The sequence below is a fragment of the Salvia hispanica genome, chromosome 3, assembly GCF_023119035.1.
Source record: "Salvia hispanica cultivar TCC Black 2014 chromosome 3, UniMelb_Shisp_WGS_1.0, whole genome shotgun sequence".
In the NCBI taxonomy this organism is placed as follows: domain Eukaryota; kingdom Viridiplantae; phylum Streptophyta; class Magnoliopsida; order Lamiales; family Lamiaceae; genus Salvia; species Salvia hispanica.
In genome coordinates this window covers 14,429,600-14,455,147 of record NC_062967.1, presented here as the reverse complement: position 1 = coordinate 14,455,147, position 25,548 = coordinate 14,429,600, and the positions used below count along the sequence as shown (strand labels likewise).

Genomic DNA, 25,548 nt, shown 5'->3' with positions numbered 1-25,548 from the left:
AGAGGGAGAATAAAGTAGATATAAAGGTGTTTCCATTTTTAGTAATGAATTATTTTAATTGAGATAAACAAAAAAGTAGGTCATATTTCAATGGAGAGTAGTATTTATTGTAAATTAATGAAGAAATTATCAATCCAGATATGGTTTAATTAGTCTTAATTATGATTAAGTAATACTCCTATTATTTAGATTCACTTCAGCTCGAGTACACCACAAGGTAGGCCCAGCCCAGTCTAGTCCAAGCTTGCGAGTAAGTCGCTGTGGTATTAGAAAAAATACTTAACTTTATTTCATTTATATTTTTATTGTATTTAAATTCAATATATAAACAAAAATAACCCATTTGCGTTGAATTCATATAAAACAAATATTATCATTAGTATAAACTATTAATCCTGGTTAAGGAAATAGGCTTACTAATATTTTAAAAATAAAAACAAGAAAGCTACAAACTTTAACTATAAAAGTAAATATTTTCATATAGAATAGAATCAAATTTGTTCTCAAGTTACGAAGTACATAGTTTTATTATAGAAGATAAATATGATTAATAAAAGTATAAATTACAACCATGAATAAATATACTCCTAATTTTCAGCCGAGCCTGAAGTGGGCTTGGGTCAGGCATGTGTTTCAAGACAGGTCTAAACGAAGGTTATTTAGAGTGGGTTGGTCCGATTAATACAACTGGAAGTCTATAACTAAGCAAACATTTAAATTTGGGCGATATTAATCAAATATTAATTAAATTGCTCGTGGTATAACCTAGAAGTAAATAATTTAGATTTGACGAGATCAACCAAATTATTGAAGATCTAAATTGTTTAATAGTAATTGTTTTCAAGTTTATTGCACTATAGTTATTACTCCCTCCGTCCCACAATAGGAGTCACTCTTATTGTGGGTACGAGTTATAAGACAATGAGTTGGAAAAGTTAGTGGAATACAGAATCCACTTTTTTATATTGATTTTATAACAAAATGTGAGTGAAGCGTATTAGTGAAATATGAGACCTACATACTATTTATGGTAAAAATGAAGTGTGGCTCTTATTATGGGACGAACCAAAATGACAAAATGTGACTCTTATCGCGGGGCGGAGGGAGTATAAATTAAGTTAACGTAATCATGTAAGCATGAAAAATACTCCCTCCGTCCCAGATTAAGAGTCATTTTTTGCCGTCAAAGTCCGTCCCAGTTTAAAAGTCACATTTAGAATTTTTCATATTTGGTCATACAATTTTACCCCATTGTTCATCAAAATTACTTCAAAATGTCATTATCTACATTAAAATAAACCAAAACAAAAATAAAAAAGTCAAAAGGGACCCACTTTCAACCAACTCACTTCATTTATTACACACTCCACTATCTCACTTCATTTATTAAACATTCCACCATCTCACTTCATTTATTACACACTTCAACTCTTTCTTAAAATTTGAGCCATAACAATAAGTGACTCCTAATCTGGGACGGAGGGAGTATATAGTAATGGCGAAGTCAGGATTTTGACGCTAAAAACCCAAGAACATGTTAATTTCGTGCTCCGTGTTACAACTACGTGTAAGCATGAAACACGATAATGGTGAAGTTGGGATTTTGACGCTTGAACTGAAACCTAAAAAGAAGTTTTTTGGCTCCGTCACAGTTTAACAACTACAGCATCGACGATAAGGAATTGTGAGAGAGATGAAGAAATATAGAAAAAGTTAGAGGATGAGTGAGTGAATGTAAAATTACATTTTTGGACATAGCAACATCGACACCAGATAAGTTACAGCGGTGTCGTCGACAACAAGCTGTGAGAGGGATATAGTGAGAGAGCGGGAGTAGGATCTAAGGAATTCAAATCAATAAATGATACTCCCTCAATCCCACAAGAATATGCACTATTTCCTTTTTAGTCCATCCAACAAGAATATGTACTTTCTAATTTTAGAAATTTTTTTCTCTCTAATGAGGTGGGATCCATTCTCCATTAACAATACTTTAATTATTATTTTTTTCTATATCTTTCTTACTTTATCAATTTTGCATTAAAACTCGTGTCAAATTCAAAGTGCATATTCTTTGGGGATGGAGGGAGTAGTAAATTAAATGTCTCGAAATTTCATTTGTTAATGAAAAGGTTTGTTTCCCATTTAATCTAGGTTAATTTTCACCCAACTTTGGACTCGGATTCTAATATTAGAAGTGATTCCTTTGTGTTTCCAATAAAAACTTGAACATGTTATGCACTATATACATTACTAAGTAATTCCCTAAACTTTGATCGTGTAGCATGCATGCTAATCATTACTCAATGAGAGACACAAAATGCCAAAAATTAGGTGTGTTTGTTGATTGTTATAAGCTGTTAGGTCAATGAAACCTTGATTGTTAAACAGTCGACCACTTTTGAGTATGGATTGCTAACCTAATTATACAATTAACAGACTAATTTCCAAAATTGAGTTATTAGGCACCTTATGATTTCAGCCAAGCCCTAATTGGCTTGTTTGGATTCTTTGTCTGTTTCTCTCTGTTTTTATTTCAAACTTTTTTACCTAATGTAAATTAAATTTCATCCATACATACAAGATTTGAGATGACATTATGTTAAAAAAGAAATAAAGTGACAATTAGGCGTGTATAAATTCAGGCACACTATACATTCTTGTTACAAAGAAACAAAAATAAGTTAGATTGTTTCCTCCCTCTGTAATAACACTATACATTCTTCTTACAAAGAAACAAAAGAAAGTTAGATTGTTTCCTCCCTCTGTAATAGTTGAATTCATCTCTGTATGAAGAAAATTGAAAATAATACTCTCCTTCCAATACCAATGGTCTTGATACGGGATGATACGAGTTTAATGTACAATTAGTAAAGTACTATAGAGATAAAAAGAAAAAAAGAGGTGAAGTGTTGACTTTGTCCATCGTTTGAGGCTGTTATCCAAAATTATCTCACCGTTTAAGTAATTACTGTTTAATACTTATCGCTTTTGTGTTGGAATAAAATGTCATGCAAAAAAATTCTTAACAATCGGAATATTGACATGACAACCAAAATTACACTTCGATTACTCAAGTTACACATTGATTACCCATAATTACACATTGATTACTCAAATCAACATATAGTACTGGCTGCCACATCGATATTCCAATTGCTAAAATTTTTTTGCAGTACAATTATTCCTACCGATGAAATGATGGGTACTAAATTGTAATCACCTGAACGGGGGGATAATTTTAGAGAAACGCCAAAAATGACTGGGACAAAAATGAGCATTTATATGAGCAAAAGTCCCATTTTATAGAGATAAACTTTCTAAAAATGAAAATAGACTAATTTTTATGATGGATTAGAATGGAAAAACATGATTATTATTCGTGGATAGTGGAAAAATTAAATTGTGTATGAGAGTTCAGGAAAAATTCGCATGTATAAAAGGAATAATTAAAATTTTTCATTATGATATTTGATCGACTTTTGGATTTTCTTGATATGTAGCAATCGATGTAATTATGTGAATACATATGTTACTCGATACTTCGATTGAGGATCCGACTTGTTAGTTGGTAGGGAATATGTATGAAGGAGACACTATTTTTGTACACGGTTTCCTCTTTATGAAAGTTGTTTTCTTGATTTTTTTTTTTTAATCTAGTGTGAACTTTTTTTATCATATGTATTTAACTTTTACTTGTTTAGAGTTACGATCTCGAAATTCAATTTGTTTAACTTCATATACCTTTATTACACGACTTTTTTGACATCTTCAATTCTTAAACAAGATTGTAGTGTTTCACATAAATACAGTGTGAACACTTTACTTTAAAGAAGTGTCATCTTTACAAAAAAAATCTAGAGAAGTAAAATGAAAAATAATACTTATACAGTTTATAGAAGAATTTGCAATCACTCAAAAAAAAGTAATCCTCGTGTCCAAAAATTTACAATAAATTAACTATCTGAATTCCAAGATAAAAAAGTATTGTAACATTTGTAAGTTTCGAAACCGTATGATCTTTTCTACGTTAAGCAAGCCGTAAATACGCTATTCCAATATGTAATTCCTAATACTAATTCTAGTAAAAAAAATATTAAAACAATTCTTACCACAATCAACATCATAGACAAAAAAAATTTAGAAAAACACTAAAAATTAATCCCACCAACTTCCCTCCCAAATCTCTATAAATACTTAGATCACACAAACTCTTTCAACACCAAATATCTCAATAGCAACAAACAAACAATGGCTTCCAAGTCCATCAACTTGATCATCTCCATCGTCGTGCTTGCCTTCGCAACCCTTTGCTTCTCTCAGAGTAGCAACGGAGGCTCTCTCTCGCCTCAGTTCTACGCCCGGTCATGCCCACAAGCCCATCAAATAGTACACTCCGTTGTCTCCAGAGCCGTTGCACGAGAGCCTCGTATGGCTGCCTCACTACTCAGGCTTCATTTCCACGACTGCTTCGTCCAGGTTCTTTATATAGTAGTTTCAGTTCTCTCTTTATAACCGTTCTGTTTCTTTCGCCAATATTGACCAATGTGAAATGAGATTCAGGGATGTGATGCATCTCTGCTTTTGGACTCGGGCAACGGCATAGTCAGTGAAAAGGGAGCTGTCCCGAACAACAACTCTGCTCGGGGATTTGATGTCCTCGATCAGATCAAATCGGCCCTCGAGAAGGCTTGCCCTCACACGGTTTCTTGCGCTGACATCATAGCACTTGCTGCTAGAGAATCCACTGTTCTTGTAATAACAAAAACATTATGCCTTTTTTTTTTCGGCCTAAATATACTGTTTGGTCAGTTAAAGTGAAATATGGTTATTAGACTACTATAATGATTTCAGTTCTCTTTTTACATCGATATTTGTTTATGTGAACAGGCTGGTGGGCCTAGCTGGGATGTTCAGTTGGGGAGAAGGGATTCAAGAACTGCGAGTTTCAGCGGCGCCAACAACAACATTCCTGCCCCGAACAATACATTCCAGACCATCCTCTCCACGTATACACGAGTCGGCCTAGACATAGTTGATCTTGTGGCACTGTCCGGTACTAACATAAGTAAATAAAGATGTTTATCCCGTGTGATGCATGATAGTACTTATGGTTTTCGTCGTTTTCAGGTAGCCACACCATAGGGAACTCGAGGTGCACGAGCTTCAGGCAGAGGCTGTACAACCAAGCAGGCAACGGGCAGCCCGATTTCACCCTGGACCAAAACTATGCAGCCAGGCTACGCACAGGATGCCCCCGGTCAGGTGGCGACCAGAATCTGTTCGTGATGGACTTCATCACCCCTGCAAAATTCGACAACAACTACTTCAAGAACATACTCAGCTCCAAGGCGATGTTGAATTCGGATGAAGTCCTGGGGACGCGTAATAAAGTGTCGTTGGGGCTGGTGAGGAAGTTTGCTGCCAGCAACGAGGCTTTCTTTCAGCAGTACGCTAAGTCTATCGTGAAGATGGGGAATATATCTCCACTCACAGGCTCGAGGGGGGAGATTCGGAGGAACTGCAGAGCTGTCAATACTTGAAATACCGGAGTTTGGCTATCCAATGATTTACAAATAAGAAGACATGTTGTCTTTTCTTTCTGTGTTTTTTGTTGTATTCATCTTTTGTTTGTGTTTGATGTGCTGTTGAGGGAAGCTTGATTGTTCTGTATAACATCTGTGGACCTCTTACTCGAATAATATATAGACTAGTTTCACTTGTCCGTCATACAAAATGTTAAGAGATGCATAGATGTATGGTATCAATCTTCGTATGCACTATGGAATAGTGCATACGAAGATTGATTTGGGACCGATAATACTAAATACTAAAGAAGGCCATGAACCAAACTTTGACTTGCTAGAGCTTTTACTTCAACCTTGACATCAACAGCCATCTTTGTGCACTTGTCAGCATCAGCCTTGTTCGCTTCCATCGCAGTATCTATTGTGGATATCTTCTTATGTATCAGAGCAATGTGCATCAAATTCAGTTGTTTCTCCTTTTCCATTCTTTCATTAGCCTCGATGTATTTCGTTGCCTCTCCCTTCAAGGCCAAGTACCTCTTAGTGTTGCTCCTCATCTCAGAAATCTGTTTGACCTTGTCAAGAAGCCATTCGACGTTGAACTTCTCTGCCTGATACTGATGGAGCTCATTGAGCATGCCATTGATATCAGCACGCGTGATGTCCTGGAACGTTTTCTTCTCGAGCCTCTGGTACATGTCGCACAGGCGCTCAAGAAAGTAGGAGGCCATGATGGAAGGGGACTTGACACTGCTAGTTGCAGTGATGTCGCCATATTTGTCGAAGATGGCTCCAACCAGAGGAGCAATCTCTGCCTTCACTCTGTGGCCGCGTACTGTTGGAGCAGACTCAACTTCTTCTCCTTCTTCATCATCATCTCCGACCCCTCTAGCAAACTCTGTCAGGTTAAGGCTATGAGAGGGGCTCAGAGGCTGGTTCCTGGAAGGACCATCGTACATTTTGCACTTCTCCAGGATATGTCCCACGACTGCCACCACAGCCGTCTCACTTGGAGGCTGAAAAGGGTCATCAATATCCGGAGCAGGAAATGTTGAAACCTTGACAGCCTCACAAACTGGATCGTCGTGAGTCGGAAACTCTGGCTTTGGGACTACAGTATCTTCCCTGATAACTCTTAGTGCTGGTTGAAAAGACAACTGTGGAGCGTCTACTGTCGAATTCCTTGTTTGGCGCCTAACCGAGGAAGGAGGATATGGCAAGTCCTACACAAATGGAGTTGGTAAATCATCACAACAACAGTGGGAAATGTACATAAACAGGAAAAAAATCCAACCAACATGTATTAAACAAAGTAGTAGTAGAACATAAGAAATGCCATGTTGTTAAGTTTTGTTATCCTAAATCTGCTGCAGGAGAAAATGCTATAACAATAAATAAACATCATTCAATCAGAATCACCCCTTATTTGATTACAAACCTCAAGATTTAGAAGTATTTACACACAAAAATACACAAAATCAAGAAAAAGCCCACCTCACAATATACAACATCTATCTACAGCTCCACAGCAAAAAGAAACAATCTTTACCAGAAAAATAAGTCCCACAATCAAAACAAAAAACATTCTTTGATAAAAAAATATCATGTCCCATGTCCAAAAATAGTAAATTCTTACCTTCAACTCACAAAATAAGCTCAAAAGAAAATAAAAATTGCATCTTTAAATTTTACTCATGAGTAGTTGCTTCACACCTCAAACAAGTTTAATGTCAGAAAGATTTCTGATTTACTATTTCTTATACAACTTGGAATCTTCTTAATCTTAACAATAAACTTTTCTCGAACCTGATTATGTTGATGTTCTTGATGTCCTCCTCTTTGCTTTTTTACCTTCATTTTTAATTGGAATCGCCTTCAAGTTTTTCTTGGTTCCGGAAAATGGAGGTAGGGATGAAAGTGGATTGTTTGGACTGTGCATAAAACAATTAGTGCATAGGTGTCGCCGTGTTATTGCATGAATTCAAACGTAAATGGTTGCTATTTTGCCCTGACAAAGTTCGATTCCTAGAATTAAAGCTACCCTAAACAGTGTAATTCCCTTATCTTCTCTTCTTGATCATTTACCAAATATTTAAGCAAAGATCCTAATTTTATTATTGATGATTAAGAATAGAGTTAATAGTGTTTTATGTTTCTATTTTATTTTAATCAAATATCTTAAATTTTTATTACTCCATCCGTCCACTATTTAAAGCTGGTTTTTTTGGCCCGGGGAAAAGGTGCTCGCGTGAGGGGTCCCGAGACGACCTCTGGGGCGATAGGGGGATCCTCCTCTCAGCCCAATTGCGCCGCTTTTGCCCAAGGCGAGGGCGACGAGCATAGGATGGAGGGTCCGAAACTCCTCGCATCCGAGGAGGTGTGGGATCCGCCATTCTTTGCTTGTAGTCGCCGGAATTCACCTCGCTTCTTCGGCCACCCGAGCGTTGCCCCCCCGAAATTTCTTGGAGTCCACAACTAATAGCATTCCCGGGGTGGAAATCCTTGTACTTCCCCGCCAAGGGGCCGACTCTCGGATATCCCCCGACCGTCCTCCTCATTCGCCTACTAGTGGCGACGTAGGGCGTTGGCGTACTCGAAAAGCCGGCCGACCGCGGCCCGATGCGCTCCCACCCCTTCCGGACCTCCTCCCCTAAGTCCTTCCCACGGGTAGTTCCCCCGTAGGCGGCCACTCTTCGCCCACATGTTGACGCCTGGCGGTTGTTCGCAACCGCGGATCGTCGCACACCCCCAACCCCCCCCGGCCACCCCGGCGTACTCATCCTCCGTCCACTTCCTCCGGCGGGGGTGCGTAAACGGCGGGCTGGGGCATCGCCGACCGCCTTCCCCTTCGTTTTTTCTTCTCGCCGCGGCCCCCCCCCGGAACGGGAGTGTCGGATCCGAGATCGATCCCCATGTCATGCAAAGACAAAAAGGTCATCGTCCGTGAACTACTTCCCGGTCGACGTGTGAGACGGCCGTCAAAAAAACCCAGAGGGACGATAGACGTGTCCCCCCGGTGGAGAGAGAGAAAACTCGTTAAAACAAGTGGTGCAAATGAAAATGAAACTAAAATCGCGTTTATATAGGTTTTCAAAAAAAATCGAAAATACGGCGTTGGCCGATCGGCACGCCACAATGGCGGTCAGCGCATCGGCGGCGCAGCCGCCCGGCTAGCCCACGGAAATTTTGGCCGAATTTCCCCGGCCCCTCAATGAATATATAAAAGGAGAGTTTTGGGGGTGTTTAGGGAAATAAGAGGAATTTTAAGGGTATTTAGGGAAATACCTATTTAAAATAGATATTTAATGAATTAAAATTATATAAAACTTGTGATTAGTGTTTGTTGGTTATTTAGTTTCCATAGTTAGTGGATTAGTGGTATAGTTAGTGGTAATGTTGCACAACAACATATAGTCGAAATTTTCTAGAGTAAATTTAATTTAATATTCTATTTGTATGTTGTTTAACATTTGATAGTCTTCTCTTTCTATTTTTATTGCAGAAGTTGGAAAGCTTCATAATCAACATTCAAAGGACGACATCTAAGAGAGTATCAGATTCGATCGAAGCATGATTGGGCTTCCGTTTCGTTTTTCTCCTCAACAACCAATGTCGCCTCTTCGAGGTATTTACTCTGTTTTTTTTCTTTGTAATTGTTGTTAGCGTTAAGAAAATAAGCTGAATTTAATGCCGGTTTCTTTTAGTTTTGTACGTATTGATTGTCGTGTTTGGAAGAGATTGTGTAGATCAGGTGAAATTGTGAGATTCTATTGCTAAAAGTATATGATTTGGGGGTTTTACTGTTGCATTTACATATTCTTCGTAATTGTGTAATCAAATTGGCGATATCATGAATATAAATATGATATGATCGTTTTTTAGTTCTGTTGATGTTGATTGTGATTTGAAGTGTATGACATTCTGCAAAATAATTGGGAGTTTTTAAAATTGTTGAGATTTTATGTTGGCAATTGTGTATTAAGCATGACAAATGATGTTGTGTTATTTCAATCATATCGAATTTGTATCCGTGCAGTTTTGTTTTTCAAGTGCTACTAATAAGAATGTCAACTGGTAGAAATCTCTTCATTCATTTTGAGTGTGTTGAGGGTAGATATCGCAAGTCGATGTATGAGATCATATACTTTGAGCAAGAGAAAATTGAAATATTTTCTCACCTAGCATAGTTTGGCAATGGCCACACCTAAGGAAATAATTTACAAGCTTTGTTGAGATTTATTAGAAGGTCAATGGAAGCCAAATAAGGAAAAAGAACAGATCGAATACATTGAGATTTCATTCCAATTTTTTTTTTTTAAATTAATTTTCAAATACTAGATTGCCATTTAATTTTAAAACTTTTATTAAATTAAATATATATAATTTAAAGGTAAGTGGAGTTAGTGGGAGGTTTTAATATGATAATCTTGGAGGTATAACCGTATAAGAGTACGCCGTTGAGAGATAATAAATATTTGGGATATAGTACATTGTATGTTGGTGAAGTTTAAAATTTACAGCTATTGATCAAAGAGGATGTTGTTTTTCTCAATCTTTTTATCAATTTGTAACTGCAGATTTGTACATTTTGTGAGCACGCCCGAGATTTTTGAAAGAATTGTACATATAGAACGAGAAATTTTGCAGATTGATAGTTCAACTCAATCTAATGAAAATCCTACGGCGGACGAGGAAGGTATATAGGCATACCCTATTAATGAGAATATCATATGTAGTAGGGACATATATAGTATAGTGGATTTTCTCTCTTAGACTATACTACTTGGTAGTATATGATTTACATATCAAACACATTGTGTTATTAGGGAACATATCAGCAGATGTTTAATTTTAAAGTTAATGTAGTTTGTAAAGAAGTTTAAAAAATGATGACTATTTATTATGCTTCAATATTGATTTGCATAGTTTTTTATTCTCGTATAACTAAAATTGTTACTCAAATTGTTCATTGTTAATATTGATTCTAATTTTATTTAATTAATTTAAATTTTATTAATTAATATTTTAAAAATATATCAATCTGTGCATAACACAGGCGTGATACTAGTTATTAATAATGCTATAGCATTAAAATTGATTTTTATTTCGTGAAAACAAATTGACATCACTTCGCATATATAGCTAATTACCAGAATTGTGATATTATTAGTATGATGAAGTTTAGTAATGTTAATAAAATTTATATTATTCCAAACAAATCACATTCTTTTCATATTATTAATAAATTTATATATAAATTTGGTACATGTCATAGAGATTGACCTTAACTTTGCTGAACCATGCAACATTAATTAAAATTGATGTCACTTATACTTGAACTACACATGCATGCCCCACAATATCAGCACATGACTCAAAGTTTTTAAGGGGGAATATTCTCTCTTAAAAATTTTCTAGTAAAACATGTAAAGCATTTTTTAAGTTTAATTACCATAGGGTAATAACCCTTCTAGTGTACACTCATGCTTATGAACGGATCATTAATTTATTTTTATATTCGTTCAAATTTTTTATAAAAAAAAGCAAAATCTACATTACATTTACATATCTGCACAATAGTTTATGTAAAAATATTGCATAAGTTTTTTTCTATTTCTTATAATTTTATAATAAAATTGGTTGATAAACTAAAAAAATTGATTTATTAATGCAAGAAAGAGATAAAACAATTTGGAGGTAATTGTTTGTTAATAAATTTGGTTAAATTACCTTCAGTTTTAATTTCTAATACTAATTCTTACCGGATTTGATTCCTACTTATTGGGGATATAAAACAATTCCCTTCAATTTTAATTTCTACAAATTCCTATTGATTTCCACAAATTAACTATGAATGTAGCATATTTACTTGAATAAAAGAAGATTCAATATGTACTGCTAAGGTAATATGAATTCAACTATATATGTATATATGCTGCATAGTAAAGAAAAAAAAGGAGCATAACAATAAAAAGAGCAAAGCATAGATGTATGGTTTTAATCTTCGTGTGCACTATGCAGTAGTGCATACAAAGATTGATTTGGGGCGGGGACGATAATACTACTAAAGAAGATCATGAACCAAGCTCTGACTGGCTAGAGCTTTTACTCGAACCTCGAAATCAACAGCCATCTTTGTGTACTTGTCAGCATCAGCCTTGTTAGCTTCCATTTCCTTCTGTATCAGAGCAATGTGCCTCTGATTCAGTTGTATCTCCTTTTCCATTCTTTCATAAACCTTGATGTATTTCGTTGCCTCTCCCTTAAACCCCAAGTAACGCTGAGTGCTGCTCCTTTTCACCTCAGAAATCTGTTTGATCTTCTCAAGAAGCCATTCGACGTTGAACTTCTGAGCCTGGTATTGGTGGAGCTCGTCGAGCATGCCATTGATCTCAGCACGCGTGATGTCCTGGAACGTTTTCTTCTCGAGCCTCTGGTACATGATGGAAGGAGACTTGACATTGCTACTTGCAGTGATGTCGCCATATCTGTCGAAGATGGCTCCAACGAGAGGAGCAATCTCTGCCTTCACTCTGTGGCCATGTACAGATGGAGCAATCTCGGCCTCTGTCAGGTTAAGGCTACGAGAGGGGCTTAGAGGCCGGTTTCTGGAAGGACCATCGTACGTTTTGCACTTCTCTAGGATATGTCTCATGATTGCCACCACAGCCGTCTCGCTTGGAGGCAGAAAAGGGTCATCAATATCCGGAGAAGGGGGTGTCGAAACATTGAGTCATGTGACAGCCTCACAGACAGGTTCATCGCGAGTCGGAAACTCTGGCTTTGGAGCTACAATATCATCTTCCCTGCTAACTCTTAGTGATGGTTTCATAGACAGCTGAGGAGCGTCTACTGTCGAACTCCTTGTTTGGCGCCTCACCGAGGGAGGCGGATATGGCAAGTCCTACACAAATGGAGTTGGTAAATCATCACAACAACTATGGGAAGTGTACATAAACAAGAAAAAGGCAACTTGTGTTAAACAAAGTAGTAGTAGAACATAAGAAAAGGCATGTTGTTAAGTTTTGTTGTCATAAATCTGCTGCAGGAGAAAATGCTATAACAATCATAGTAGTTTTGTGGGTGAAGTTAATAAACATCATTCAATCAGAATCACCCCTTATTTGATTACAAACCTCAAGATTTAGAAGCATTTACACAAAAAAAATACACTAAATAAAGAAAAAGCCCATCTCACAATATACAACACCTATCAACAGCTCCACAGCAAAAAGAAACAACCTTTACCAGAAAATAAGTCCCATAATCAAAACAAAAAACATTCTTTGATAAAAAAACATGTCCCACGTCCGAAAATATTAAATTCTCACCTTCAACTCACAAAATAAGCTCGACAGAAAAAAAAAAAAATTGCATCTTTAATCATGAGTAGTTGCTTCACACCTCAAAGAAGTTTAATGTCAGAAAGATTTCTGATTTATTTCTTGGATAACTTGGAAACACATTCCTCAATCTTCTTAATCTTAACAAGAAAATGGCAGTAAAAAAAGGATGAAAGAGTTAAACTAAAAAGGTGTGTAGCTTTTCTTGAACCTGCCGAGAGTTGCGACCCTTGGCCACCAATTTAATTTTTTATTTTTTATTTTTTTTCAAAAAATTTTATATATTCGTCCTTTCTCCTCCATTTTTTTACCCCAAACCAAACTCCACTCTTTCCAATTGATTTCAATTTAGTTTCAAAACATGGATTCCGACGATGAAAATTTTCAACGAGCGATCGATGAGGAGTTCGAAGAACTCGTTGCAGCGGTGCAAGCTGAAGCCGACGAGGAGGAGGCGGCTTTGGCGGCGGCTTTGGTGGCCACCCCTCGGCCGAGATTCCGTCGCCGGTATATCAACCGCGACCATGCCGGAGCCGACCAGCGGTTGATGGAAGACTACTTCGGCGATAACCCCCGTTATCCGCCGGAGGTTTTTCGTCGGCGATTCAGAATGTCGCAACGACTCTTCATCCACATTGCGGATTGTTTGTCTCAGCGATATAGGTGCTTCACCTTGCGGAGTGATGCCACCGTTCGACCCGGATTGTCGACATATCAGAAGTGCACGATGGCAATTAGGCAGCTTGCCTATGCCGGGCCTGCTGACATGTTTGACGAATATCTACAGATGGGTGAAACGACTGCCCTTAAGACGCTGAGACAGTTTTGCAAGGGTATCAAATAAATCTTCAAAGGGGAGTACCTACGGAAACCAACGGCCGATGAATGCCAGAGACTGATTAAATATGCACGGGACTGTGCATCATTTTTCGGGCATGATGGGCAGCATCGATTGCATGCACTGGGAGTGGAGGAACTGCCCGGTAGCTTGGAAGGGGCAATTCACTTCTGGTTTCAAAGGGCGACATCCCACGATGATCCTTGAAGCCGTTGCTGACTACCGCTTGCGAATCTGGCATGCGTATTTTGGTGTTGCTGGGTCGAACAACGACATCAACGTTCTACAATCATCGCATCTCTTCAATGATGAGTCCCGAGGTGAGGGTCCGCAAATCAGCTTCGTGGCCAATGGCACGCAGTACAACAGGGCATACTATTTGGCCAATGGAATATATCCTCGTTGGCCCGTGTTTGTCAAGACGATTCGACAACCAATTGGGCCGAAGCAGACCTATTTTGCAAAAAAATAAGAGGGTGCTAGGAAGGATGTTGAGCGGGCTTTTGGAGTCCTCCAATCGCGATGGGCCATTATACGGTGCCCGGCTCGACTATGGCACGAAAATGATGTCGCAGACATCATGACTGCGTGTATCACATTGCACAATATGATAATAGAGGATCAAGGCTTTGTTGCAGAGCGCTGGGCACCGGAAGATGGTGCTAGCACAAGTCACGGTATTGCAACCCTTCCTCTGCAGATGGGTGTACCATGCAGATGGGTGTACCACGCAGTAATGAATACTTGATTCAGCGTTTCACCAATATGCGGAGTGAAATATCACATTCAACACTGCAGGCTGATTTGGTTGAAGAGGTCTGGAACCGTAGAGGAGGGGACGCAGCGTGATAGGGGGTTCTCTTTGTTGTCCGCGTTGTATCGAAAATTTTCGTTGTATAATTTTCCCTTTTATAATAAAACAACGAAAATTTTGTTATAATTTTTTTTATTTTAATTATTTCTATGTATTTTAATTATTATATGCAAATAATATTTATGATAGCTAAAATTAAAATATAACAAAAAAATGTTAAAAATAATTTTAATTGGTGGCCCGGAGTGGCCCGGAGGGCCACCATTGTGGTGGCCAAGTTTGTTGGGCATGTCCAAGAAATGGTGGCTTTGGCATGCCCAAAAGGGCTACCATCGTGGATACCCTTACCTTCATTTTTAATTTGAATCTCCTTCAAGTTTTTATGGTTCCAGAAAATGGAGGTAAGGATGAAAGTGGCTGTGCATAAAACAATTAGTCCCTAGGTGTGTCGTATGGTTATTGCATGAATTCAAACGCAAGTGGTACTATGCCATTTTGCCCTGACAAAGTTCAATTCCTAAAATTAAAGCTACCCCAAACAGAGTAACTCCCTTATCTTCTCTTCTCTTCTGTGAGCATTTTAGCCATTCCAAAAATTTAACCAAACCTAGACCAAATTAAATTCCTAATTTTATTATTGATAATTAAGAAGTGGGTTAATAGTGTTTTTTGTTTCTATTTTATTTTAATCAAATATCCTAAATTTTTATTTTTATTTTTTCATAAAAGGTCTTGCTGTAAACAATTCTAACGGAAAGTTGATTTGTCTCGTTTGGAGTATTAATCAATTTTACAATCCAATGAAGGGTATTAATCTTAGTTATGATCTAAAACAGAGTCATTGGGGATCATAAAACTAATACTACCTCCGTATTTGAAAAATAGAAACATTTGAAATGACATGTATTTTAATGCACAGTTGGTAAAGTAAGAAAGAGAATGAAAAAAAAAATAAAGTAAAAGAAAAGAAAAGAAAAAGTAGTGAAAGTAGGGGTGGCAAATCGTGCGTGTCGGGTCGTTATCGTGTCGACACGATAACGACACGAACACGATAACAACAAACACGAACACGACCCGTTAAGAAAACATCAAACATGAACACGAACACGACCTGCTACCCACAGACACGAACACGACACGAACTCATTAACGACACCAACCGTTTCGGGTCAACACGACACGAACACGACACGAACCCATTAATGACATGAAAATAAGTGTTGAAAAATGAAAATAATAAGAATAATAATATTAAAATATTATGTGTTAATAAGAATAATAATATCAAAATATTATGTGTTAACAGATAACACGAACACGCATTGTTAACGGATAACACGAACCCGACACGAACACGACACGAATACGACACGAAATTTTCGTGTCCTTAATGGGTCGACCCGATAAGGACACGAACACGATAAGGTCTGACCCAAACCCATTAATTTCGTACCGGTTCGTGTCGTGTTATTGTGTCGTGTCAAAAATTGCCAGCCCTAAGTGAAAGCAGTGTTAGTGGATTGTGGGGTCTACATCTAAAAATATAAAGATTCTAAAGTTTCTATTTTTAAGAGACGGACTAAAATAGAATAAGTTATTATTGTTAAATTACTAAGGTAGAATATATTTTCTACTGTATTTCAGTCTAACAGTAGACCGACTATATCATGAACCGATAATTTAGTCGATTTTCTAATTAGTTCGGTCATTAACACATTGCATTTACCAAGACGACACCCGAATATGCAATAGGTACCAGCCAATCATATCACAAAACCAAAAGTAATTCACGTTCTTTTATCGAATTTTCACTTTGCATCTTTTAAGAACAATACTCCCTTCGTCTGAAAATAAAAGTCTTATTTTTTACCGGCTTGGTTTTTCAAAGTTGACATTGTTTTATTTACAAGTCAAGAGAGTTTGAGAATGAAGGACAAGATTTCTTGGGAGACTTGGTCAGCCCTCTCCAAATGGATAAAATGATGAGCATCAAGAATCACAATCTCATGATTTGGAACCAAGCTTTTGAAGACAGAGCTCTCAATGTATTCCTTTGTACCGCCGCTTCTGTATCCCATATCCTTCGTTCCCACAATCAACTTCGCCGGAACTCCAATCTTCGCCCCTTGTCACGCCGCCATTAGCTCCCAGTTTCTGAGATCACATTAATTGACACTAATATATATGGATTGTATGTTTGAATAATGTAGTGACTCACAAGTTTAGGGCTCGGTAGTAGTTGAACTCGCCAGTGAAGCCCGAATCCTCGAATTTTTCGGCAAGCACGTTAATCTCTTCCTCCGAGATCCACGCTGGCAGCACCGAGGGCTTTTCTAGGTAGTCGATGATCTCGGTTCCGGGTGGCGCGACAACCATCTCGACCATGTTTATGAGCAACAACTTCTTCATCACTGTCGCGCAGTCGTACCTTGCTAACGCCCTCTCTGCTCTCCCTGCTTCCTGAGTTCACCATCATTGTTTTATACACGAATGAGACAATTATAAAATTGGGACGAATTCGTGATTTGATATTATGTTTCCAAACTTATTTTGACCGTAAGTTGACCAAACTTCGTGATTAATTACCTGAAACTGGCAAACGTAAAAGTCATCCCCGTACTTTTGCTTCATTGTTTCGAGGGGTTTAGCGCTAGCGAACCGCGGAGTAAAGGGGACGGAAAGAGCTACGATTCCTTTGACTCGGTCGGGGCGTAGCAAGCTCATATGCCAGGCAGCGGCAGCTCCCCAATCCGTCCCCACCACATATGCCTTTTTCACATACCAATTCCATTAATAATAGCTCAAAAAGGAATTTCAAATTGCGAGAAAAACAATGAAATTTGCTCAAATTCTATGACCTTAATTTAGAAATTGGCTTTAAAACATGAAATTGTACATTGAATGCAATTGAAAAGCCGCCAAAATATTTAACACACTTATGCGTCACATCAATAATTATCACTATCGGAAATTATACACATATATACCACATATCAATAGTTTTCATGTGTTCCATATATAAAAGACAAAATTTGAATTTATTCCTTCATTAGAACCATCAATATTTTCGGTCGGTCAGACAACGCACTCTACACCATCAATTTGGGTACACTGTACCCGCAACAATGTTAAAGTTGCTAAGACGAACCAAAATTTGACAAAAAAACATGATTTTTCCGGCAATTTATCCAAAAAAAAGAAACTCTAGCAAGAGAGAAATATGTATAACCTGGTGGACAGAGAAGTGATCAAGCAAGGCAATGAGATCGCCAACGATGTGGAACCAAGTGTAAGAAGAAGGGGAGAGGGGGGACGTCGGTATCGCCAAAACCTCGCAAATCGGGAGCGACGGCGTGGTAGCCGTGGGCGGCTAGGAACTCAATCTGACGGTGCCACGAGAACCACGTCCCCGGAAAGCCATGGAGCAGCAGCACCAACGGACCTGATCCTTTCTCAGCTACGTGCATCCATATGCCGTTGGCTTTGACTCTTTGGTGATTCACATCGCTTCCCTCATCATTGCTTACATCTAAGCCTATGGATGATTGATTGCATATAAATTACTCCCTCCGTCCACGAATAAGAGTCCCGTTTCTCCATTTTGGTCCGTCCACGAATAAGAGTCCTGGTTCATAATTACCATAAATGGTAAAGAGACCACACATTCAACTAACTCATTTTACTCACATATCATTTAAAACTAATATATACAAGTGGGACCCCTATTCCACTAACTTTTTTCCACCCACTTTTCTTAACATTTCTTAAAACCCGCGCCATTTTGAAATGGAACTCTTAATCGTGGACGGAGGGAGTATATATGAAACAAATTTGTGTCTTTTTATGTAAGAGAATCCGCAACTACTTCAACTTGTATTAATTGTATTGATTGTATCATATATTAATATTGGATCCAATAGTTATTTACAAATTAGATTTAGGATATTGACAAAATTGGTTCTAATGTTTATTAAGAAATTGGACAAATGTCAATTTTTTAAACATATCCTGATGTCCTTATTTTGATATTATAATGCCTGAATTTGTAAGTACTTACAACCGAATTTAGGCATTAATGATGCTATGCGAACTTTTTTTACCACAAATTTACATATAAAAATTTCCAACCTACTATTTGCTGATTTTCTAATAACAAGGGATAAAAGACTATTTGCTGATTTTCTAATTAAGGGGAGAAGCACTATTAAAGTACATTGAGGAGCTTTCAACTGGGAAATTTATGAGATGAAAAAGGGGACTGGTGATGGTTTCAAGATAATTTACTTGATTTGAATTTGAGTGTAAATGAGGATGAAAGGGAAGAATTTGTGCAATATGAAAAAAAAAAAAGAAAGAGAGACTTAACACTGAATAGTGAAACATACGTATATTTTAAAACATTTGTACCTTAGAGCAATTGCCACGGTACGCCTTTGTGCATGACTTGTGCACGCTATTGCTGCCCCCGAGCCGAGCATGCCGCTTTATTCTCCATGCACGTGCAACCTACACGTTGGCCTTGGCCTATCACATGTCGCTTGCTACACACGAGCTAGTCGTGCGTATGGCGTAAATATGTAGCCGATTTCAATTATTTTCTTTATAACTTGAAAATCAAATCGAAATTTTTAAATTTAATTCATTTTCCTTCTTTACTATGGAATCCTACAACTATGTAGTGTTGGTGTGTCAACGGGTAGGACCATTTGGTCTTGGACATACAAAAAGGTGGCAAATGGAAGGCAAAGGGGATGGTGGCGGAGGCCACAACAAGTGACAACGGAAAATCTTGAGAGTATTCGTGTGGCGATGTAAGAAACTAAAGAAAATCGTGTGGCGATTTAAGAAACTAAAGAAAACTGTGTTGTGAAGTTTGTTTTACTACTGCAATTTATAGTTAACTTAAATTTAAAAGAATATTTATTGTCCACTAGTTTTTTTACTCACAAAATTTTAAAAAAAAAAGTGATTTGGATTTGTTTTAACGTAAATCTAAAAATAGATATATTTTACTTAAAAACCTAAAATAAGATTGACTTTGAAGTAAACCTAAACATAGATATTCCCTCCGTCCCTTAAATTTTGTCACACTTTGATCCACCGGTTTTAAGAAATAATGGAAAGTGAGTTAAAAAAATTAGTGGAGAGGAGGTCCTACTTTTATATATTAGTTTTATAATAAAATGTGAGTTGAAATGTGGTCCACTAACAAAAAAGATAAAAAGTGAAATGTAGAAAAATTTATGGGACGAACGAAAATGGAAAAATGTGACAAAATTTAAGGGACGGAGGGAGTAGATTTTACTCAAAAACCTAGATTTTGAAGTTATGTTAAAACTAATTATTTACTGTGTCTATCATAAATGTCTAATAGTGAGAATTTATGCCATAGTCTAGTGCATGCATTTTTTATGCTATAGGGAGAATATTTCAGATTCCAATGTTAGAATCAGCATCTATCAAAAAAACAAAAAACACGATATGCATTAATGTGAAAATGGACTGATATAATATAATAATTGTGTAAACGGTGGGTGACGGCGTTAATAACTGTGATTGGAGGAAGCATGTGTTGGTGGGGCCCATGAAGACTGAGGAATACGATGAAGTGGCAATTCATGTGCAGCCAATCACGCCTTTTTTCTTTGTTTTATTTTTAATCAATATATAATCTCATTAAATAACCAATGTTTCAAGTAGGAAAATTAGTCAAATTATTCTTTGGCTATTCAGATAGAAAAAAATATAACTCTAAAACAGTTTTCATATGATGAATTTAGAAAATGCCAAACAAAATTAGGAAATGGGCATTTCGAGAGATAGAAAGAGAGGTGAATTATAAAGGAGTCTATAAAGTATAAACGTACACAATCCATTACTAGTTTGGAATTTCAAATTATCAGTTAAAGCAAAGCCCAAAATCTTATTAGTTGAGCAAAACAAAAGCAGAAGAAGGAATGAATTGAATATGTTCATATGTAAACATTGTATGGAGTGTAATATGCATAGTGGTTTGCACTAACATGATGTAACTCGTACAATTAGTTTGGGCCGCTAAAAATTTATAGGGAGGGGGCCAAATTTATCCATAAAGAAAATTTAAGAATTTGAACAGAAACATTTAATGAAAAATTAAAAGAAATGAGATTTATAATTAGACTAAATATATAAATACAGAATAAAAAATACGAAGTGGCGCAAATTAATGCCCCTCCTAAGCACTTACTAGCCCATGATCCGGGCAAATCATAGTATCTTTGTACACACAAATATAAAGATGGTGGGAGAACCACTAGAGGGATTTGTGGATTCAGATTTGTACATTTCAATATATATGCTTCTGCAGTAAACTGGAATCCTCGTCAATAATCGTTTGTTGCTTATCTATTACATGGGCGGAGTATTGTCAATGACAAAAGGTGTCATGTAAACGCTTAATTTGGTCAAGAGGTATCATAGGATACGTAAATTGCAATAAAGTAGGAGGGAGTTGTGATTAATTTTGATAGTTGGAGTGCCATTGGTCATCCACATTATCCCATTAATACATGCTAGAGGCGGATGCAGAAAAATTGTTATACTATGAGCTTTATATTCTAAATTTTATGTGAAACTATATTTTCTTACTGTCGTAATATTATTTTGATAGGGATTTTTACACGTGAATCAACATAATACTAATATAAACATGTTATAGAACTAGAAAATAAATTAAAATAAAAAATAGTTTAGGATATGTGTGTCCGCCAATAAATGCATGTTTGTATCACCTTAGCTTTGTATTTGCCGGAAAACTTCTTTGTAGGATAATTATATAAAATATGAAACTTTATGATTTGTTATGAGACGAACGAGAAATGACCCAAACAGCCAAACTACATGTATAGTTTCACATAATCACAGTTCAAAGGAAGAAAGAATTATATGCCATTTAAAACTACAGACAGTGTATGTTACAAATCATAACAGCATTTGGTGTAATTTGGGCCTAACTCTCAGAAGGACATCAGTATCATTGTAGTCTATTGGATTACCCAAAAAATAAAAAATAAACAAAAAAAAAAAAAGAAGCAAAAGCGTTGTATAGATTTTGGCACTTATTCACATTACTCTCCATTTTGTTGATAAAAAATGACATAATGAATGATCTAGAACCAAGAATCATAAATTAGGGAATTTAAGGGTCACCAAGAAAATAATTAATTAAGTAATAGAAATGGGTGGAGAAATTAAATACGCTTTAATTAGCAAATCCTATGGCATGCCATACATTTATATCATTCATACCACTAACTACTAAATGATACTTCACTTATTGAGACACAATTAATCATCATAATACACACCCATGAATGTTTAATTTTTCTATAACTCACGCTAACTACAATTTGTTACGCATAGATACATGATAAACAATTAAATATAATCATATAAGTGATGTTTGTTTGATGGCATGTCTACATAACGTGCAATGAGAATAACCCAAAAAGAGACAAAAACATGAATGATGAATAATTCTAACCGTTGTGTAACTGACACTACTCATTGGCATGCATCTTGTAATAAAGAAGTTTAGTTACTGTTCTGTTTTGGATAGACCACATCATTACCCTTTTTTGTACGTAATAATACTTATTTCAATCACAATACATACACAATTAGTACTAATCATTAACAACTTAAGAATTTATTGTAAAAACTGTTTTTGTCTAGAATGTCTAGGGACCAAATTATGAAGCCACTGAACGTTACATAAATTACTGTATCTTTTCTCTCTCATAATTTCATAAAGTAATGACGACTATGATGGGGTTCTTGATCATATGCAAACATTATTTTGGATTTGGTTGATTCCTTTAATTACGGTTGTCAAGTTTTTGTGGCATTGTTGTAACTTAGTGTAACTGTCGATGGATAAATCCTACGTCATTCTTAAAAAGTAGAATGGATAACATCGTTGAAAAATCACCTGAGGTATACTAAAATATTTTAATTTCACCTTTTTTTTTTTACGTTAATCCAATTTAAGCTAAGAGCATCCACAAAGGTGGAGGGATCGTTCATATGATCCCTCTCACTCGTGATCGTCTGCCCATTGCAGGTCGATGGACGATGTTGCGGACAAGCGACACTATTGAAAGTTCGATCGGGGACGATGTCGAGGACGAGCCCTCGTCCGCCCATTGCAGGCTGACGGACGAGGACAATGCACGCGTTTTCTCTCTCTTTTTTTATTTTAATTTTTCACACATTATATATACTCCCTCAATCCATTTTTTTGAATTAAGTAATGTAGTTTTTTTTTTATTAGGTAAAGCGGTTTTTTTTATAAACTAAGTAATGCAGGTGTTTGTTTTAAATTTGTTATGTTCAATATAATCTATTTTGATATTTTAGTAAATGCTGATGGAAGGGCCGATGGACATTAGTCCAAACCACTGCATAAAGAAGGGCCGAACTAAGAAATGTTGATGTGGCAACTACTAGTCCGCACATTAGGCGGGACTAGTGGTCCAACCACTGTGGATGCTCTAATACTCCTTCATCCGTGTTTAGCCGATTTGCTATGGGCACGAAATTATGGAAATTATTGTTAGTGGATTAAAATAAGATAAAATAAAAAAAGATGAACGAATAATTTACATTATTTTTTTTATCAACATAAGGGAATTGACCTAAAATGAGATATGCTCGTCTAATTTGGGACGGAGGAAATGCTTTTTTTTTTTAAAAAGTAACAGTTATTAAAAGTAACAATTCTATAAAAACATAAAATACCCATTTCTCTTTTATTTTCCAAAAAAAATGGTTAGGTACTTGGATTTGTCCATGAAATCATTACATATTTTACTAATCCATTTTTTGAGGATTAGAGAGTCGCAAATTGGATTAGCCGTTCAAAATGTTGAGAAACTTACCGTTTTAATTTGTCAACAAATGAGCATGTGTAACAACAATTGATCGTTTGTAAGGATTTTTTGTAAATAAAAAAAAATCCTAAGAATTTGTCTGAAAAGTATACTTATTTGACGGTTGCATTAGGTTTAGTTTAGTCAAATTGAGTATCTCCTACATTTTGTTAACAAAACAAGTATTCCCATGCACAAGTAGTAATAAAGTAGGTATTTTTTTTGTCTGATATTAGGAAAATTATAACCTTCACTAGTTTCCCAACTTCTATATGATGCTCGAGAAAACTTGAGGACAGGGGCAGAGCTAGGGTGGGGCCGGGGGGCCCTTGGGCCCTCAACATTTTGAGTATTAGAGCATCCGCAATGGTACATAGGCCACCAATAGGCTAGCCATTCTCTCCCCTGCCACGTCAGCAATACTAAAAAATCCACCTACCACATCAGATTTAGGCCAGCCGCAACAAAAATAATTCAAAATATACTACATTTACGGAATTAAAATTACGATTAAAATACGGAATTAAATTTACGACACATATACGGAAAAATTAATCCATTCCATTAAAAAAAAGTACAAAGATTTAAAAAAAAAAAAAAGTACATGATTTTTTTTTTAGCCGGTCGCTAGCCGACCATTGGAGATGCTCTTACCTACATATAACATATGTATACTAAGGGAGTGTTCGGTTGCCAAGATTAAATCTCATGATTAAATATGTATTATGTTTAGTTCATAAGATTGAACCCTACAACTTAATCCTAGATGGATAGTCTCATGATAATTAGTCATAGCCTCCCCCCTCCAACTAAAATAATCCCACAACTTAATCCTAGATGAATAGTCTCATGATTATTATTCATGGCAACCGAACGCCACCTAAGTATTTCAAGTAAGTAAAGTGGCGCAGGTGGGATCTTAACTTGCCTACTCCGCTCAAGACCTAAGTTCGAGCCCTGGTGGCGCCTGTAGTCCCTTTTATTCCATTTCCACCATTCTAACTTTATTTATGTTTGTTTTGTTTTCTTTTATTTTAAATTTAATTTATACATATATCATTGTTTACTTTCATTTTAAAACTTTAACTAATATATGAATACAAAAATACATTTTTGAATCTCATAAATATAGAAACATACTTTAGTACAATATAATTTATTTTCATTTATGGGTTTTATTGATTTTTCACTACTAGTGATTTTATGTTAAAATTTAATTTAAAGTAATGAATTTTGCTTTCATAAATATTTATTTATACATAAATATGTGATATTTTTATATAAGTACTGTATACATTAATTGCTTTCATATATTTTTTAATTTAAAGTTATCCATTAATGAATTTTACATTCTAAGGATAAAAATTAGTAGGAATTTACCTTGACTTTGTCTCCATATATATTTATTCTTTCTATTGTTCGTCTTCTAATTTTTCACTATCTATTTTTTTCACAACTATTTATGACGGCTTTGTTAAAAAAAAGTGAAACCACTATTTAAAGAAATTTGGACCCCCCTCGTCAAATTTCTGGCTCCGCCGCTGCTCGAGGAACATGTAAAATTCAAGAGCAATATAATTTCTGTGAATTCGGTAACATTGTTGAGAATTGAATTTATTTCAGAAGTTTTCCTACTGACTTTAATATTGTATATATGTTGCCCCAAATTTATTTCGGTGGGTTAGATATCATAATAAATACAGTGGTATTTAATGCGCATAACAACTAGCTACTCCAGTAGGAAGTAACACATTCTTATATTTGATTTTGTTCTAGATAAAAGTTATTTAAATTTTTGAATATTGATAAAATCTCCAATTGGGGCAGCCCCACTGTTTTTATTTCCTCTTTGCATAGGAATAACAATTTGTGGGCATCATGTTGATGTAAGTACTTCGTCATAACATAAGATCAATCAAAGACATAAGTCACATACATGACCTACTTAATTAAGACGAATTGAACACAATAAGGTTTGTAAAAGCACAGACATGACACAAAGAACGAAAGTTACATGAACTCATCCTAATTGATACGACACGGCATGATGAATTCAAATTTAAATAGTAATAAAATGTTGATAAAAAAAATAAAAGTAGTACTAGTATCTTGTTGC

At 36.1% G+C, this 25,548-nt stretch overlaps 2 protein-coding genes and 1 pseudogene across 2 annotated transcripts; 1 reads left to right on the top strand and 2 right to left on the bottom strand.

The window, feature by feature from the left end:
- Positions 1-4,227: 4,227 nt before the first annotated feature.
- LOC125213803 (peroxidase 72-like) lies at positions 4,228-5,725 on the top strand. Its single transcript, XM_048114542.1, has 4 exons — positions 4,228-4,479; positions 4,564-4,755; positions 4,891-5,056; positions 5,131-5,725. The coding sequence occupies exons 1-4, from the start codon at positions 4,252-4,254 to the stop codon at positions 5,541-5,543; spliced, it is 999 nt and encodes a 332-aa protein (XP_047970499.1). The 5' UTR covers positions 4,228-4,251; the 3' UTR covers positions 5,544-5,725.
- Positions 5,667-7,476, bottom strand: LOC125213805. Its single transcript, XM_048114543.1, has 2 exons — positions 7,335-7,476; positions 5,667-6,751 (listed from the first exon to the last, which is right to left on the bottom strand). The coding sequence occupies exons 1-2, from the start codon at positions 7,383-7,385 to the stop codon at positions 5,831-5,833; spliced, it is 972 nt and encodes a 323-aa protein (XP_047970500.1). The 5' UTR covers positions 7,386-7,476; the 3' UTR covers positions 5,667-5,830.
- Positions 7,477-16,385: 8,909 nt separating this feature from the next.
- Positions 16,386-19,001, bottom strand: LOC125209349 (annotated as a pseudogene).
- Positions 19,002-25,548: the final 6,547 nt, after the last annotated feature.